The sequence below is a fragment of the Zonotrichia leucophrys genome, chromosome 3, assembly GCF_028769735.1.
Source record: "Zonotrichia leucophrys gambelii isolate GWCS_2022_RI chromosome 3, RI_Zleu_2.0, whole genome shotgun sequence".
In the NCBI taxonomy this organism is placed as follows: Eukaryota; Metazoa; Chordata; class Aves; order Passeriformes; family Passerellidae; genus Zonotrichia; species Zonotrichia leucophrys.
The window spans coordinates 2687954-2707736 of record NC_088172.1 but is presented as its reverse complement, the minus strand read 5'-3'; the positions used below and the strand labels follow the sequence as shown (position 1 = coordinate 2707736).

The window sequence follows — 19783 nt, the reverse complement described above, 5'->3', positions numbered from 1 at the left end:
TTAACACTATCAGGAGAACCTAACACTCAAAAAATTTGTCTAGAAGAAAATGGGCCCCGATTAAACCAACATCAACTTTGGAACCTATAAAACCACTTTAGATAACTCATCAAAAGGAGGAAAAACTCCTAGCAAAGCAGTTGCTCATTTTCAATTCAACATTTGGACAAGTAGAGCCCAGCTGATCACCTGTCCTCCCCTGGTGCCCATATTCAAAGCTGCAGAGGCCTTAACATTTTTGTTAAATTCAGAATTTATCATGTTACTTAAGCTCCACATTTAAAAGCAACTGTACCAGTGCGAACATAATTAAAGGGATTAAGAAATACCTTATGGTAACATAATTTGCACTAGACTAGGAAATTGTTCTTGAAAGAAAGTCAACAATTATATTTTTCTTGGAGGTCTCTCTTGGTACATTGTAATCTCCATATTCTGCTTTATATCCCATCTGTCTACATACATCTGTTGTCTCTTGCTCTGTACCACAAACTGTTTCAGGCAGTGAAGCATCTATTTTGCGTAACACACCTAGTTCCATGTGCTTCCATTGGACTAGAGGAAGCCAACCATTAAACAATAATACACTTTTCTAATAATAATTTTTTTACAAAGCTAGGTTACAAATTAATATCAGAAAAACCAACCTATTTCAAAATGAACAGTGATAAAAATATAAACAAACTGTTCCTCAGAATGCATCATATTGTGTTGTATTTTATTGGTTTTTAAAAGGAATGCACGAAAGGTCAATGAATGTAGACAAATAATTTATTTTTTATTTATTCATTATTTTATGTACACTTGGCATTTTGCAACACAGTCAAAGGGAAACAAATTAAGTGCAAAGCAAGACAAATATATAGTTTGAATATATTTTAAACACATTTCTGTCATCTCTGAATTAGCAGACACTGACAACTCAGGGAGAATATTAATTTCAAATTTCTTTATACTGGCAGTAACAAAGTAAACTGCACAACACAGTATTATGATATTTTAAATGATCCAACACAGCAGAAGAAAATAGGCTTAATTTCCTACATAGAAATCATTGGTTAACTTTTAAAGATAAGAAGATTTTATCTTTGAAGTAGCAATATAAGGCATTAGATGATTTCTCCATAATAAATTAAATCCTTCATGAATACAGGGCTAACATCTCTATTTTGTGTTTATGTGTGTATACAAGTCAACCCATACTTCATACCCCAAAAGCATCAGTCAAATGAGGAGGAGCCAGGGATCCATGCCAGAGCTGTGGCTGCAAATGCAGACACATATAAAACCTTTGGCTCTACACACAGAAAGAAAGAAGATACAGTAGCCAGATCTGAAAAGAAGGAATACACCAATAGCACTATCCTCCACTGACTCTCAGTCAAGCAGAACCCAGATCAGAAGAAAAACCTTGTTTTGAAATGTAATCAACTACTTGACTAAGTATAAAAGAAAAGCATGAGTCTCAGAGAGGAATATTAAAAATAAATGTAGATGTTAAGATAAACACCTCTAGTATACAAAGAGGACAAAACTAAAAGTGGATCAGCCAATTACCGAATAGGAACACAGAAAACAGATTTGGGGTCTAAGACTGCACATCCAGAAAGAGCTCCTGGAATACTGACTGTATTTAGGACTGCAAAGGGGTGCATGTTAGCTTCATGGGCCAATGCAGCTTAAGATCAGGAAAACAGTCCTGAAAAAAACACATCAGAGAACTGCTGCCCCTCCCTCCAGCTTAGATTTGCTAACCACTGCCTTCACCATATTTCAGACATGGTCTTATAAGCCTTTCTAATGTAAAAGTTCCAACGTCTGTTTGTAAGGAAGGATCTTTTTTGGGGGATTTATTGAAGCCATTTAGGACCTGAACGTTCTCATATGTTCACAGTAGCATTTTATACTTTAGGGCTTGAGTCACCACCATGAGGTGCAAATAAACAACCTCACTTTGGACATTTTTGTGGCACAGCACTGAGATGAACTATGTAAAAATTTAGAAGCTTTGGATCACAATCAAAAGTGGCCATCCTCATTTATGCTAATTTGAATTAAAGCATTTGCACAACCAACATGCTCCCACCTGCTGCTTGTTATTCTTTTAATTGAAGCTAAATGCCCCCTTCCTTCTGCTTGCTTTAATAGCCAAATTGAGAGGATAAAAAAAACAACCAAACAACCAAAAGGACAACTACTAGAAAACAAGCAGTTTTCTAGTTTTAACCAAGACATTTTGTAGGGAGCAATCAAACCTGGTTCAACTAACAGAGCAATGCAAGTGGTGGCCTTTGGTGGAAGCAAGTCAAGCTAGGGGACTAATAGAGAGCACCAAGGGGTAAGCAACCTCTTACTCTGAATCCACTGATGCTAGCTTCCAACAGGAATTGTATTGGGTCTACACAGACCTCTGCTTCTCCAAAGGTCAACTGAAGACCTCAGTTGAAGACTAATCTGATCTGAATTACCCTACAGAAGAACCCATCTACTCAGTGACAGGACCCTAGGAGAATAGTGTCCTAACTTTAGTATCTACTCTAGATATTTAAAATTCAATGATATAAATATCCTCCAGCTACAGAAAATGTGCTTAGAGGCAATTATCCCTTTTGTCCTTCTCAACTTGTTATTACAAAAAGGCATAACTTGCTTCTGGTGCTTACAGGCATAGCATGCACAGCACAGGTATTTACAGATAGTGTCTGGAACTATTCCCTCTATTGCTGCTCTTCCACCTTTACAGAAATTAGTTTCTTTAAAAGGTAATGCCATAGGAGTTTCTCGTTACATTACTCAAACCCCTATTGCAGCAGAGAATGGAGTGTACTATTAAATCATAAATACAATGCAAGTATTTTGTTGCTGGTTATGTGATGGGGGGCAGGGAGAGAGACCTATTATGCTTAAATGAATCCAGGTGCTGGATTTAGGTATTTAAATGTGAAAGTCTGGAGATGCCCTTCCTTCTCATCTGCACATATAAATAAATGCGAGCAGGAAATTTCCCCAGGCAATTCACACACCTCACTTCCAGAGCTAGGCCAACCTCCACAACCCTCAACTCCACCATCTGCCTGGCAAGGACATGAATGCAAAATGCCACAAGATGCTGAAGAGCTGCAGTGGCTTTGTGTTCATTAACAAAATCCAGAAAGATCACCATCACACAGATTTCACCATGACAGCTCAAGGGCACCTGTAATTGTCTGTATGCCAAAGTTAAATCAGAAAGTGCAAGGTCTCCCTGTGAACACATCAATCCCTGGTTATTTTAATTTACTTTTAGTAATTATTCCAAAATAACTTCAAGCATAGACTAGCCATTAGATTCCAAATCCTAACCAGGCCAGCTATTTTCTTTGTTCGTTTCAGAACACTGGGTATGTGCAAAAATCTGTGGCACTGCCCTAAAGAAAAATCTAGAGAGACCAAGATGTGATAAAAGGGAACCCACCTCTGATGGTGAGCAGAGACAACTCCTGACAATGGTAAAATAGTAAACATTCAAAAGATGGGAATTCACCACAATTATACACAGTACCTCCCTAAAACACTCAAACATCTCACTGTTTTGTAAACTTGGTCCTCTTTTTCACCTGAATTTGAACATATGTTCAAATGTGTCATGTTTGACACTATGAACAGGTAACTGCTATCCTCAGTTTCCAACAGAGTAAGCAGGAATAACTGTCACCTAAACCATGGCAATCCCAATTCAGTGCAAGGTCTACATAACCAAATTTTAAAGATATACAAACTAAACCATTCCTAGTGTATTATAGACAACTCAGTTTCTACCCAGAAACTACTGCCAGTGCCCAAGAATAGGGTTATTTTTCTTAGTCCTTGGTGTAACTTTCAGGCTTTGGAGTGACAACCACACTCCCATAAAACAGTTGTGTGTTTTGTACGTTACAGATCTGCATGTTGAAAACGTTATCACAATTTTATTCCAGTTAAGTTGTATCTAGATTTTCCTGCTAACTTAAACAGAGAGATACATTACTTCTCCCAAAATAACAAAAAAAGGAAATGCAGAAGATTCTTGGGTTTGTTCTCAACATGCCAAATTCCTTATGACAGGTATTCTTTCTTTTCCCCTCTTGCTACCTTCTTCAGCAATCAGTACAATGAAGCAAAGAAACCAACCACAGGCGTATTTCAGATGATAGAACAAAGAAGGGATGAGGCTGGAAAGGGACCTCTGGAGATCATCTAGTCCAGCCTCCACCAGCTCAAGCAGTCAATGCCCAGGATGATGAGTATCTCCAAGGATGGAGACTCCACAAGCTCTCTAGGCAACCTGTGCCACAGAATGTGTCATCTTGTGTTTCAGTTTGTGCTCATTGCCTCTTGTCCTGCTCAGGGGCATCACTGAGAACAATCTGGCTCCCTCTTCTTCATTCTTTCCTTCCATCAGGTATTCCAATACATTGATCAGATTTCCCTCGAACCTTCTCCAGAGACTTTACCATTTTTAGCCCCAAACTGCAGTTTGTCCTCAGAAAAGGACCCATTGCAAAAAATCTGAGCAATTGTCTTACATGTATCTGTGTGTACATGTGTGAAATAGTTTTAATAAAAAACAAAAAACATGAATTCACAGTGGTAGGCAAAGAAAAAAAAATTTTTATGTAGTTGATAAAAACAAAACAGAGACATTCTGACTTACTGCACAAACATGTACATGAAAGGTCAATATTAAGAGCATCTAAATGGTAAATCTTGATTTAGAAGTATGAGCATGTGATACTATGTGGAAAGCTGTGTTTCTGGGAAAGGTAGAGCTGAAGAGCTGATCTAGAACAAGGCACTTATTTTCCTCACATCTATAAATAGCTCTGGCTACCCTTCCATGAGTTTCCCAATAAATCTGAATAAGTTCCCTTTTTTCTTTCCTCAACCTTCTTGACATTTACATTTCTTCAGAATCTAGGGAAAATGAGTTTTCAAATAGTTGAGGGTATTTTTATTCTTTTATTATTAGAAAAGGTGAACAAAACATGCAACAGAAAAACTTCATTCCTCACAATGGATGCCCTTCAGTTTAGGACATCCGTCCTAACTCTGTGCCATTTACCAACCTTAAGTGAAAACAAGACGAGGAAAAACCAGAGCTATGTAACTCAAACAAAAGTATTTAGTCCATTAGTTGTAAAGGAAAATCTCACCACTGCCTCCCATTACAGAGGCTGAATCTTCTTATTGAGACTCTTCCCACTGATGCATTTCTCTGAAGTTCCTGAGGATCTCTAACATGCAGCACCCATTTCTCAGCCCTTCCAAATGTCACTTATCACAACTTGTCCTGTGCTAGTAACTTTTATTAAAGAGCACCTTCTTGCACTTCATTGTCAAGGCAGATATCTAAAAATCACAGAAATCATCATCTCAGTGAAGGACTAATGCCTTCATTTGGGGAAAAACACTGGCTGCATCTGACACAGCAAGTGCAGGTGCATTAAACCAGGGATTTCTAGTCCAGTAATTTCCAAAGCTACAACTTACAGAATCATTGTTTAAGAGCAATGAACATGTAAATAATCTATATAAAGTCGTTCCTATAGTCCTCATAATAAAATGCTACATTTTATTTAGTTTTTGTAAATTTAGCAGTCCTGCTGATGTGACATGGGAAATATATCCCAAAAGATGCAATAAGTACACACAGTAAGAACCAGGACTCAGCACACAATTTTTGCAAATGCACAGTGGGTGACATTTCTGATGACAGTAGAGCAGTTAAACTACTCAGTCTTAATTATAGCAATATGAAAGATTATCAAAATAGTGGCAATACATTAATTATGTTTGCCTGTTCAAGCATTTACAGAACTATACATACAGCCAGTTAGGTATATGAGATTTTGGAAAAGGAAAAGAGGATGCATTTCCAAAAAAACCCAAGCCCAAAAGCCAAATAAACTGATAACATAAAACAAATTATATACCACAGGTATTAGCAAGGGGCAGAAGCAGATCCTGGCATTAAGAATACCCCTCAAGGGTTCCTCCTCAGAATTTCTGGGGATTTTTGGTTCTCTCTGGATGGAATTTGGAGGGTTTGAAGGCTTAAGGATGGATGTTGTTTCAGTCTTGTTTTTCAAGACAGATAGTACAGCACTGGATGGAATTAATCTCAGTTTAGTATCTAACCTGAGCTAAATCACAGCTTCCACAGTCTCCAGAGAGGCTCTCTAGAACATGATTCATTCTACTTTCCTGAAATGTCTGCCTTAGGAGATTAATAACTCTCCAAAGGTGCCCAGATTCCTCCCTTGAAGTAGATGTCTAACTTTCAGAGAATTACATTCAGGGAGATGAATTCTACTCACTGTGTACCATGATTCCTGGACATATATCTGGGGAACTTAGCATAAGAGCTCTAAGGAAACACAAAGGTTTTGGGAGGTTTTGTTGTTTGTTCACTTGTGGTTTTTTGTCTGAAACTTGGGCCTCCAAGTACATGGGGGATTATAAGGCCCAAACTCCCATGCAAAATTGTTCTATACAAGTCATGCTCACTAATGGACTTAATCAGGTGTATAACTTAAAGAACAGAAACCCCATCCATTTCATAGAGCTATGCAGCCAGACAGCTCAAAACTATGAACACAAGTACACTACTGAATTAAAGACTTGAAGAGTTAAGAAGATGGTTTAAACGGTAAAGTTATCATACTAGTTTTTGTGTTTTATTATTTATTTTATTGTTAAATTACCCAAGGAATTACATCTTTACCAACAGCCATCCCACATCAATTTCATACAGGGGGTATGGAAGACCCCTTTAGCTTAAAAACAGGAGCAGTTCAGAGTACACCCCTTTTTTTGGACATGCTAGCCATTTTTTTTTAACATTTGTTGCCCAAGCATATCTTTTACAAAGCTTCACAAAGACAGATAACCAAACAACAGGATTAAAAAAAGGAATATCCTTAACAGCAGAATTTAGATAACATGACTGAGGTACAGACTAGTGATGGAGATGAGACCCAATTCAAGAGTAATTAAATTCCTCCAGTGAAGGAATTGACATCATTCATTTTGGATTAAATGAAAGCAGAACATAAGTTTCCCTCTATGTGACTGCTTTGCAAGGAGACAGTCCACAGTAGTTATCAGACTTTGCATTCACTCTTCATACCCTGTAACCCCTTTCACGAGCAGACAAACCAAAAGGCACTTTGGCAAAGCAACACTGGAAATTCAGCACATCTGTCCAGGCTTTTCCTGCTGCATGGTAGAGATGAACTCAGTCTCCAGGTAGAGTAAAGCAATAGTTGAAAGCAGAACTGCTATGAAACACCCTTTTTCTATTACACTCACTTTACAAAAGTAATTCCTACATGAAAAACTCTGAGATTTATACATATATGTTTATGTATGTACACATATCCAAAAGAATTCATATAAACACACGAACGTGTGTATATATATAATTTATGCATACATATACATAAATAAATAGACACACTTAAGTATAAGATAGCAGAACTAAAGAGACAGTGGCCTATTCTTGCTTCTCTGAGACATACAGGGAAGGTCTAAGAGCAAGCTGTTTTCTTTATCCTACAAGTATTACAAATGTCAAGTCTGGTCTAACTTTGTTTTGCTGGAAGACTTCTTGGACTTATAAGGCCATAGCTAAAAGAGCTTCTCACTCTCTGATTGAAGGCTGAAGACTACAACTATAGATGGAAGTCATTCCCAATCACTTCTCTGCTCTTTGAATTAATTATATGTCAGTAATAGCCAAATTTTAAACAATCCAAATAAAAAGTCAACTTCAATTTATCTTCCAAGTGACAATAGAGAATTCCTGAAAAAAATATTTTCCAACAGAACATGCAACATAAGAAAGAAAAAATCTTCCAGTGTGAACAAAATTTCAATTTAAACCTTCTTTACCTAAAAAGCAACAGAGAATGAAATTCTTTACACGTATGTGATTACAAAAACACTTATTTGATTCAGTGATGAGAAAAACTCTACAATCTACCAAGTTTACCAGTTTGAAGGCACAATGGCTATCACTTCATCCACATCCCACTCTGTTTACAGTGAAAAACAAAACAGATCTCTATAGAAGAAAAAGGATATAAACACAGAATAACCCCTGAGAAGTGAAATTTTACAACAAATATATTTGTTTTGAACTCTGTTCTTTGTAAACTCCCATTATCTGTACCTGTGTTCTTATGTAACTAGAATAATAATGTTTAATAATTACAATGAAAAATATAGACTAAAAAAAGTTACAAGTTCACAGAAAACAAATTAACCCAAACATGATTGAGAGAAATGAGGTCTCACAGAGAACCATACAAAAGCTTCATCTTTCAGTACGGAAAAAAAAGCAAATCAATTTAAAGTTCTCTGACAATGCTCAGATTTCTAAAGAAGAAAAAAAATGGAATGGCATAAACTAGTTGGAAATCCCATAGTGCCATCTGTGTGGAGGGAAAAAAATCAAAAAGCCAACTGTGCATGCCCTTCTTTGGATCTGGAATTCCCGAGAGATTCAGCAAAATTTAAAAATCTGAAGAACTAGGTCTTTCAATAAAATCAGATAAATGTTCTGTAGCTGTTTCACGACATGGTTTATAAAGTATTGGCACCAGCACAAAGAGTTCAAAGCAGTCATTCAGGAGTCACAGAGATTTTTAGAGATTGTCAGATTTTTAACGATTTGCAGCAGTCCTCTAGTAGCAGTTGGTTATTTACTGCATGAACTGAAGTGTTCTTTGTCACTGATCTTCAGTACAATACTGTACTTCTCTCAGACAAAGTATTTTTCCTCTTATTCCAGTAGGTAGCAAGTGCCATCAATACAAGAATAACAGAATCAGTATCAAAAGACAGCCTATATTTTATGGTCCATATGCATCAACAATGGCTAAAAAGGTAAAATTCTAAACCAAAGCTGTACAGAGCAACATACTCTAGCAGTGGTATTCAAAGAAAAAAAAGAGAAAAGCTTCATCCAAGAAAGTGCAAAAGGAAGAAACTTACAGAAATTGTCCATCAACACATTTTTCCTTCTCCAGAGGTTAAGCAGTCTTAAAGAGAGTGCAATAGTATTTTGAGATACTCTCCTCTTGGAAAAACAAAACAAAACAAAAACCCAAACAAAAAAAATCCAGTAATAAAGTTTGGTAATTATAAAATCATCAAATTGTATTGCCCTTGTTTCAAACCCATTATATTTTCATTGCTGTTTTACTGAACACAGATGCTTGTTTTTACACCTGACAGTAGATTTGATGCCAGTGAAAGGACAGTTGCTAACACATTACCCTAAGTTCTACTTCTAAGTTCTATTGTACTCTGCACAATAACCAGACGTATCACAAATAAAGTCTTGACCATGACAGAAATTTGAAAAGAAAACTACCCAGAGTTTTCTACACATCACCAGTTACAACATTAAGTACTTGGCTTAAACTTTGTATCTCAATACCAAGAAGCAGCTGTCAATTTTATCTTTCATTTCTGCTCTAAATTCAGGTGGTCCAGGTTCTTTCTTGCATTTATCTGTTGTGCTGCTTAGGCTGGACTGTGAAACATCCCTACATCTATTTCAGGTGAAGAAAGGGAGAAAACTCTATCAGATACAATTCACTGCCAAAACTCAAAGAAGACAAAGTGCTTTTTCTATCTGTTCTTATACACACTTAAACTGGTTTTCAAATAACTAATTACAGGCCAGATGATAAAATCTTATGCTGCAGGTCAAACTAGAATGCTACAATATCTGTGTATGTATATACAAATACATATGGATACATTTATATATACACACACACACACATGAAAAGGAAGCACCCATATTTTCCTTACTGATAAATATTGAACTTCTGCTTTCACCTGGATATTAACACAGTGTATTGTGTATAACACCCTGTGAAGGGACATTGAAGAAGACATTCATTTGCTTCTCATTAAAGCCAGACATATGGCTAGTATTTAAAAACATGCAGCGCCACCAATTAACAGAACAAAATAATTCTTAGGTACAATAGCAACTTAAAGAAACATAATACATTTAAATGTATTTTACTCATCTGTGTAGATAATTAATAGTTTCCACTATTTTATAGCAGATTTATATTCTCCTTAAAAAAAAATCAGCGCAAATTTACAGGAAAACAACTCTGTCAAACGAGTTCCACAGCAGCATATGTAGGGAGTCACTGGGTGAAACTCTTTTTTATGAACACATTAGGAAAGTTGGCATTCAGTTCTAGCACAACTCTATTATCGATCTGTGAACAGAAGGACACGTCGAGTAAAGAAAGATCTTTACAAGACTCCAGCAATTTTCTTAAAGATGCAGGGCTCACCATCCTCGTTCCTGTGCAAAAACAAAACAAAACAGAATTGTAAAGTTACCAAGAAAAGTGCAGGATTTTAAGTTGTTACTATCATGCCATGAAAAAATGCTACTACAACACAACTTTTATCCAGATTATTTAAATGAGTTTTCAAATTAAAAGCTTCTTAGAGAGCACACAGACCTTTTACCTTCAAAAAGCCTAATGTATTTTCTTTAACTGTTTAAGTCACTGTCATTTTATCCTTACAATTCAGGGGCCTGGGCACACACAACTCCCGGTTTACCTGGAAACACTTCACACAAAGGACGAGAAATTCAGTTATTCTTCGCTTAGAGAAAAGTTTCTTTCCAAGGTCTACAGCCACTGAGACACTGTTACTCGACAGCACCTTCTTTATACCAGGTTATGTACAATATTTTCATTTATATGTCGGTGCTTAGAAGCAATGTCACACACAGGAATGGCCCCTTATCTACTTCTAAGACAGAAACCTAATGTTCTCCTCTTTAACTAGTTTTTAAAGGGAGGTCAAGTCCACCACCAGACACTTCTGACACAGACTGAGTCAAGGTGGTCTCGATGGCTCGGCACCTCAGCCAGTAGTCCCACACCAGGGACCAATGCTGGGCTTAGGCAGCAGCACGGAAGGCTACAGCCATGCTCTCCTGTTGAGCACACAGACCATCAGCACAGCAGATGAGTGATTCCAATTCCAAAGGCATCAGCAAGGCTCCCAGGGCTCAGAGCAAGAGTGGGTATTACACACATGCAGGGGCAGTTATTCAAGAGACTGCTGATCATACATAAATGTATGTATAAAACACAGATAAACCCTGCCAAAAACAAGACCACAGTGACTGAACTCCCAAGTGTCACACAGGGTCAGAGCAAGCATAGGAGTCAGTCAGAAATAAATAAATAAATCTACATTTATAAGCACAAATCCACACATCCATTACAGCTGATGGACATGCAGACAGCCCAGCCCATGGTGCTTAGCACCTGGCCCATCTGACTGGGCTCTGGGCTGTGAGTCAGCTGTCTGAGGTGCTCAGTGCCCCCTGGGGACCTTACACCGTGCAGGACATGCACACACAGCTGGCACACAGGACACTGGACCCAGAGGAGGAGACTCATGGCTTACAGGAAAGGCTGGAAGCCTGGCTGGGTACTCTGGGCAAGTGAACAGAGCCTGGGTGTCTACAGTGAGCTAAACTGCTCATCAAGCTTTCCCTCTAGAGAGTTTATATATCCAACACTACTGCAGAAAACTGCAGGCAGACTTGAACTCACACAGCTCCATCTTCATCTAACTAGCACCCCAAAAAGCCATCTAGTTCAGGATCTTGTCTAGTGCCAGGGCCAATTATGTTCCCTACACTCCTTACCTCCCCTGCAAAAAAAGCAGATTTTTTTACAGTAGATTTTCACTGGTGAATCTTGTCAATTGCCAAAAATTATAATTTTAGGGTTACTAAAGCTATCTTTCATGAATTCTACTACTTTTTTGAATTTCTTCATATTTACAGCCCCTTCACAAGTTCCACAGTTTAACTACATAATGTCAAAAAAAAAAAAAGGAGAAAAAACAAACAAAAAAACTCCAGCCTATTAGCTGCAATAATTAAGGTGCAATTAAAGAAGCATGAGATCATTCCCAATTCACTATTTCTAAATCATGCATACTCCCATGCACATCTCTTCTGTTCCCTCAAGGCCATCTGTTTTCTAGACTCTCTTGCATCTCAAAATGACCCCTGTTGTGCTGTTTCTGCACTAATTTTGTACTTTTGAAACTGGATGACCACAATAATACAGTGCACTGAGCACACAGTCAGTAATTGTATAGTAAGTCTTATGGTGTTTTTTCCATCTCATGTCTAAATAACCCAAATTTTCTCTATTCCCATTAGAATGATGCTGGGCAATGAGCTGATGTTTTCCAAAAATTGTCCACAGGATCTCTTTCCTACAAAATAGAAGCTAATATAAATCCAGTCCCCTATATATGTAGTTGATGTTATTTTGCCTTATGTGACTACTTTGTACTTGATTCAATGTTTTCTTCCTGCTTTATCACCTGTTTAATAAGTATCACAAGATCATTCTGCCATTCTTCAGTGTTAAATTCCTCAGTTTAGGATTTTAAGATTTTTCCATCCTGAATACCTGTGTGTTACCCTCTGGTATTATTCACCCCTCTGCCTGGATTACTTATAAGCAGATCAGAACAGACCCTTGGTGACATAACTTCACTGTGAAAAGAGATGATACATTCTTGTCCTCTGAAACACTCATAAACCAGGAAAAGACAGCTGAGTTACAAAAGCAGCACAACCTTGGCTGAAGTGTGTGAAAATCCAATCTTCTATGGATTGCAGTAGAGCTCACATTCACCAAGAACTTCAAGGAAGTTTAAAGGATGAGAGGCAAAGCCAATACTACCCTTGCTGGGAAGCAGCTCTTCATCTAAATATGGTAATGTCCTCGGTATGCCCACTGACTGACCTTCTCATGGCTGCCACTGGTTTACACAGAGAAAAAGATGATTTTACTGTTTTGTAGCTCCTAATCCAAGCCCTTTACAGAAGGCTGTGCCATGTTTGTAACCCTGCATTACTCTAGCACTGAGGCTGATTTAAGAGACAGATCACACACCAGAAATAAGATTTCCAGAGCCCTGTATTTGAGCTCATTTAGAATCACTGCATAAATACCATTTAGTCCTAACAATTTATTATTGTTCAATGTATTGATTTGTTCAAAAGCTTTCTGTATTGGCATTCCAATTTAAGGCAGCTTTCCAGGCTAATCTCCTGGAAAGAATGGCTCTGATGTAGCAGCCTGCTTGATCCCCTCTGCCATGGACCCCAAGGGACACAACAGCTCTCCTGCGATAGCCTTGTACTGGGGGGAGCCTTCACACCTGGACTGTCTGCTGAGCCCAGCCACTCCTGTGAGCTTGTAACACAGCTGAAATACAGTATCTTTCACCTCTAGCCAGGGGTTCCTTAGTACTTCATCCTGCCTTACTGTGATTTTGTTTCACTTTCTAGATTCATCTTCCTATTTTCATTCTCTGAATGGGATTCAATTTCAGAAAGACTCTGGATGGTTTCATTAGTCTCCAGTACTGTTCTGCATAAGCAAGGAGGCATCTGAATGTGGTCTCCAATTATCCTATGTCAGGCTCTCAGATTAGCTGCTTTGAGGCATTATTGAACATCACCCAAGGACGGTCTTTGCTATCATGCCCCCAGATTTTATCTCCTCTACAGACTCTAAGCTTGTCATTATCACTGTGATTTTAAACTCCCTTACATTATATAATCACCATCATCAGAACTGCCTGGTGGTTCATGCAACAGTCCCTGAAGCTTTCCACAGAAATTCTGTACCATGCTTTATTTCTTCACTTCATTTGACCACACACTTTACCACAGTATCACTGTTCTACCATAAGGACCTGCTCTACCATTCCAAATGCAACTCTAGGAGCAACACATTATGCTACTTATCTTTTTTTCCACCAAGCCTTAAAATTGCTACTACATCAGCACCTTCATCTAAACCCAGCCTCATTTATGCATCACAGCTTTTATGCTTCAAGATCCAAACGTGTATTTCTACAAAAATTCTAGATTTAGATGCCTAGCCACAGATTTTTTGTGTAGGATGTTCTTCATTCCTTCCTACCTGAACTTTGATAGTTCTCCTATCATTTCATCCAAGACTTTTAATAGATTTGCAACTAAGTAGGTCATCCTAAATTGCACGTTTTATTGCACCTGGGTTTATTCCCTCCTCAGAATTAAAATTTTATGTTAGGAAATACCTTTTTCTACAAGTAATCCAGTTGGAGTTTGGTTATTCACACCACAGGATAAATGCACATCATTTGTAGTCTTACTTTTATTTATACAATGTACAGTTAGTTATGTATGTATCCTAAAAGCCTATTCAAAAGCATTTCAGAATTTTAATACAGCACATTTTCCTTTGCTTTTGAAAGACTGGCAATGTAGCCTGCTAGTTAATTACTTACATAGAGCATTTTTCTGCTAGAGTTTGGAGGCTTTTGGACCTTTATTATTTACTATAACTTCTCCTCCATAGACTAATCAGCCATTTTTCAGAATACATACATAACCAAAGCATTAAAATCTGCTATTTAATTTTGTTGCTCAGTCAATTCTCTGTTACCACACTTGTAAAAGGCACCTCTGAGTAATGATCTCTTTGCTCGAACAATTATGCTTATTAGCTGTAAATAATTTAATTGATATCCATCATATATCAAAGCTTTCAAACTCTATAGCTGTTTAGGAGACCTGTGCAGGACAGCTATAAAAACTGCAGAACCCAAATTTTTAGAGCAAGAGACATTACTACACACCAAATAATATTTCAGAGTACCAACTCTTGAAAATAACTAGCACTCTTCCCTCAAATATTCCTACTTTTCTTACCTTTGTTTCCCTGGACCAGCCAAACTAGCCTTTTATTCTTTACATTTTATCCAGTCTACTGCACACAACTCAAATTCAAAATTTTAATGTGCTACACATTTTCATGTTTGAATTGACTAACTACGTGTTGATGTTCTCAAGATAAAGCTGAAAACTTTGACAGCTGGCAAGGGGGCAGTTGGGTTTTCTGTTGCTCAGGAAGGTGTGGGAGGTGTTGGAATGTAGCTAGGAATACATGAATTTTGTGGTAACGAGGGTGTCTACTTTTCACTACTCTTTTTGTGCAGGACAGAGCAGTTGGACCTTTTGGGGAGCGAGGTTAATACCATTTACTCTCCACCCCTGACAGCAGCTGAGAACCGCATAGGAAGAGGACTCAGCAGCTGATGTGATGTGCAAGAAATGCTTTTGACACTGTCAATTCAGGTTGCCATCTGACTTGTCACATTGCTCAATGCTGATCACAGTTTGAAGACTGGGTTTTTAACTACTGGTCTAGAGGTGTCCACTTAACTTTTGATAGCACTGGCTGATGTACTGCGTCACTGCAGAACCGTCAGATGATCAGAGCTGGATCATTCTGACAGAGGGTGGAAACATGCCATGTCACTCAGCAAAAAAGATGTGGGCTGAGAAGGAAATGATACTTGTAAGCAGGCAGTTCAGGATGTAGTGGGTAAAAGAAAGCTCAGAACTGAAAGTTCAAGAGAAGCACATCCTCATGCATTCAGTGACACACACCACGCTTCCTCTTCCAAATTTATGATACAGCAGATACGGACGAGCGCATGACTTTTTTTTAAACAGAAATTTACTTTCTATGTTTTACACAGCACAAACACAGCCTGACATCCAACAATGCTTTAGATGGGTCAGTAAGTATATAAAGTCCTTGAAAACCAGCAGTTTTCATCTTTCACAGAGTCCTCTGACTCTGTAACAAGGAAATTACCAAACAATTATGGTAAAAGACAGATGGGCAGCAAGCCTCAGGACCTATCACCTTCAAACAGCATCCAGGCTATATATAATGCACATTTTTCATCCCTTACAGTTCAACAAGATTTCTTTCAGAGGCTTAGACTACTCCACCCCTGAAGCTATTGTGATGATAAATAACCTATAACTGAAACAAGAAGTTTTCTCTGTCAAGTTTATAAGTTCTAACAACTAAAGAGAGACACCAATATAGTATCTTGAATACTGGTGATTGCAGTGAAGGGAAGACATTCTGACCCTTACTTAGCTAAGTGCTTGTATGCAGGAAAAAACCTCGCTTTTACACAGCTTTGTTGAAGCAAAAGAAGTTCCTTTACAGCACACTGTGCTAACCCAGCAGCAATACCTCTACACCCTTCACAATGCACACACAAGCCAGACGTTTCTTTACCTGGGAGATGACAAAGGATATAATGAGAGCACCTCTCATTCCTTCACATCACAGAGAAGACCCACTGTTCAAGGTTACTCTTGCAAAGCTGAGCTCTGACCTCTTACAGCTTCAGCCCTGTTGTCACACTTCTACTGAAGGACAAAAACATACTACACATTCATGCAGCTTAAAGTAACAGGGTGGCCCTGTATCACATGCCCAAAGCAAGAGCACATTCAGAGATTTGTGACTTCCTTGGTACTCCTGCACAGCGAGAGACTCACTCCTTAGTTCAGACAACAGAGACTTCTGCACTGACACGGCAACACCTGGCAACTCTACCTCCAGATGACACAGTGTGGTTCTACTTGACAGCTCTTTCTTGTAACCACAGACTGCAGTGGTTACTACATTCAGACAAAAAAAAATTAACACAGTTTCCTCGCTGTTGCCAAAAAAGCAGGGTAAGTCCTACCTGTACATAATGAATATCACCTTGTACCGACTTGTTTACAGCAAAGGACAACCTTTTTTTCACCCTACCAAGTATTTCTCTGAAGGAAGAAAGAAATAATTTTTTGCAGATTATTAATTTTGCAGGAAATTCAACTGGATATCCCCTAGAGGAGATTTATGTGAACACACCATGCAATCTCACAGGAAATGTTTGACTACAAATCCATCTGACTCAGAAATATTGGTAAGCACCAGGGAACAGAACAAACTCCTCTTCACTTTCACGTTACTTTAAAAAAAAATCATTAGGATGTCCAACTGAATTAAAACCTGAATTCAAACACTAAAGAAATGTGGCAGCAAGCCTTCCCTGCTGTCAGACAGGCAACAACAGACTATCCATGAGTTCAACACAGCCATACTATTCTCTGGGGAGCCCCTGGTGCAGAAAGGAGGTCTGAGCACTTTGTGGGCAGACATGAGGCCATGGCAACAGAAGCACATGGAAGTGGGTGGTCAGGGGCAGCCAAGTGCTTCTTAGAGGCTTAATTCCCTACACCATTTGGAAACTTCTTGTGTCTGAGCAGGGCAGTGTGCCGCTGATAATTTAGCTGCAGAGCAGATTCTCTTAAAGATACACAAAACACAGTTACCCCTGGGGGGCATAAACATAACATATCTACAGCTTGAACTAGGTGGAGTTCAGGTTTTTTCTGTTCATATGTCTTTCCCACATTGGTCCAAAGGCAACTCTCTCAGTCAGAAGTGAGTAAAACTCTTCATCATTACTGAAGAGTGTACTGGAATGTCAATCTGAAGCCATATGGTAAATACTTTGAAATTATAAATGCTGATAAGAATAAATCCTTAAACTTGCTTGGAAAATTATCCATGTTGATGCTTTCAGTTCTGTGCAGTATCCCTCTCAACCTAAATGTAATATTTTCGTTACAATTATTAAACATTAGAAGTATACAGAGCAACTACTTTATTCCCTTTCATTTAAATATTCCTTTTTCCGCTATCCTGTGAAACTAAGTTGGTAAAAGCATGAAGAGTTTTCTCCCACACTGATGTCACAAACATCTCTGCTGTCCTACATTATTATAAAAAGAAAACCTCATATGCCACCATAAAAGAATAAATTCAGCATCACACAAAACTACACTTCTCAAAGTCCTTACTCAAGAGTTCAAAGTATATTTACTTTAGATCTCTAAAAATATTTTCAACTATGGAAACTGCAGAGGATTAGAAATTTCAGATTTGCTATGCTTTTTGACCCCCCATCACTTCCTTCCCACCTTACTAGAAAATCTATTTAGGTTTTGTTTTTAATTACCCTTTCATCTTTAATAACTCAAATTCACTTACCAATAAAAGTGATGAAGAAATTCAGTATTGCATAGTATATAATATATATGATATAATATATAACAAATATTTATTGCACAAAAGCAAAATGTTTATTGATCACAGACTCATGCTATAAATACACTTTGTCACACTTCAAAGAAATAAAAATACAAACAAAAGTGGAAAGAATTATAAGAAATTTCATCTTCTGATAATCAAAAGAGAAAGGCTTCAGTTAAAAAAGCTGATGGTCATGAAAATAAAAGTTAGTGGAAAAAAATGTTGCACCTAAATTCCAGTTTAAGGAATTTATACTCAGCAGTCAAATTACACAGCTGGTATAAATCTACTGGCTTCTGAGTTAGAAATCATGCAGTGAGCTAAACGTCTCTCCTTTTTTTCACATGCTAAACCATAATTTTAAGAAATAATTATTTAACAAATATGTCTGGAAGACAGTTTGGTACTAAGGACTCCATTTTAGCTGAATGGCTTTTAAGACACCATACAATAAAACCAATACTTCCCCCTTCTCTTACCCAGTATATCCAGCTGCCGTAGGTGCGTGCAGTTGGCAGCGAGCTCCTCGATGTCAGTGTCACACACAGACCTGTTGGCCGTAAGGAAGAGCTTCTGCAGGTTGGGCAGTTTGCGTGCAAGGTTTGTGAAGCAGCCTGTGCTGCTCTGGAGCGTAGGACACCAACCAAGGTCAAGCTCTTCCAAAAGCTGGCAGCCCGAAGCCAACTCGGCGATCCCGCTTTCTGTTATGTTTTTACATCTCCACAAATCCAGACTGCGAAGCTTTTTGCATTTTGCTCCCATCATGCTTGCTATAAGGTCATAGTCTTCAATCTGCAAGGAAAGCAGACGCTCTGTCATGTGCAGCATCGTTCCAGACATACAGAGGTGTTTCAAGGTTTGCTTCCTAACACACATAACGCATCTGGCTCAAGCATTTGTCATTTCTAAAAATCGTTCATTGCGTGGTACAGTGAGATCTACTTTTATAAACGACAAAAATAAAATTAAATTCTTATAAACCCCAGACTCAGCTGTTTTTAAATTCACTTAATACTGAGGATCAAACCGCAGCAAAAGTTGTTTCTTTGAAGAAACTTTTTTTTGCGCAGTTGTTTTCCCCTTTAAAGATGATTATAACAGCTTTTATGACCACAGGAAGTGCAACTACTGAAGAATGATTGAAGTACTAATTTCCATTTTAAGTTGATCAGTTGCTGCATCTCCTTACGAAAGTCTTATTAATTACTTGTTAAGTGATTACACATATAGAGAATGTCCAAAAACTTAGAAAAAGGCTGAAGAACTCTGAGAAAGCCTAGAAGCCATTTTAGGCCTACTTAGCTTTACTTTAGTACATAACCCTTACATATATGACCAAGAGGCATCATCTTGGACCTTCCAAAAGAGTAGAGTCTTGTATAAACCTCACATTTAACACAGCTTTGTGAAACAAACCCAGATTGGTTCCAAAGCGAGTGCACAGACACACACAGACAGACACACACACACAGACAGACACACACACACAGACACACACACACACACACAGACACACACACACAGACACACACACAGACACACACAATCCCCCCACACTCTGAATGGTCACTCACCATGACACAGCTGCCCAGGCTGAGGTGCTGCAGCTCCGAGCAGAAGTTCAAGATACTGAGCAGGGCTGTTTGCTGCCACGGGGGAACACATCAGAAGGAAATACAGAAAGTGAAACAAAGAGAAGAGGTCAATTAGACATTAAAGGCTGTCACCAC

General features: G+C 38.3%; 1 protein-coding gene across 1 annotated transcript in view; it reads right to left on the bottom strand.

Annotated features, from left to right (window-relative positions):
- Positions 1-812: 812 nt before the first annotated feature.
- The window catches only part of FBXL4 (F-box and leucine rich repeat protein 4), a 63332-nt gene continuing 44361 nt past the window's right edge, over positions 813-19783 (bottom strand). Inside the window, exons 7-9 of the mRNA XM_064707250.1 lie at positions 19628-19699; positions 18533-18845; positions 813-10357 (exon numbers count right to left, since the gene is read on the bottom strand). Coding sequence (XP_064563320.1) covers positions 10194-10357; positions 18533-18845; positions 19628-19699 — 549 coding nt within the window. The 3' untranslated portion in view covers positions 813-10193. The remainder of the gene's footprint in view (positions 10358-18532; positions 18846-19627; positions 19700-19783) is intronic.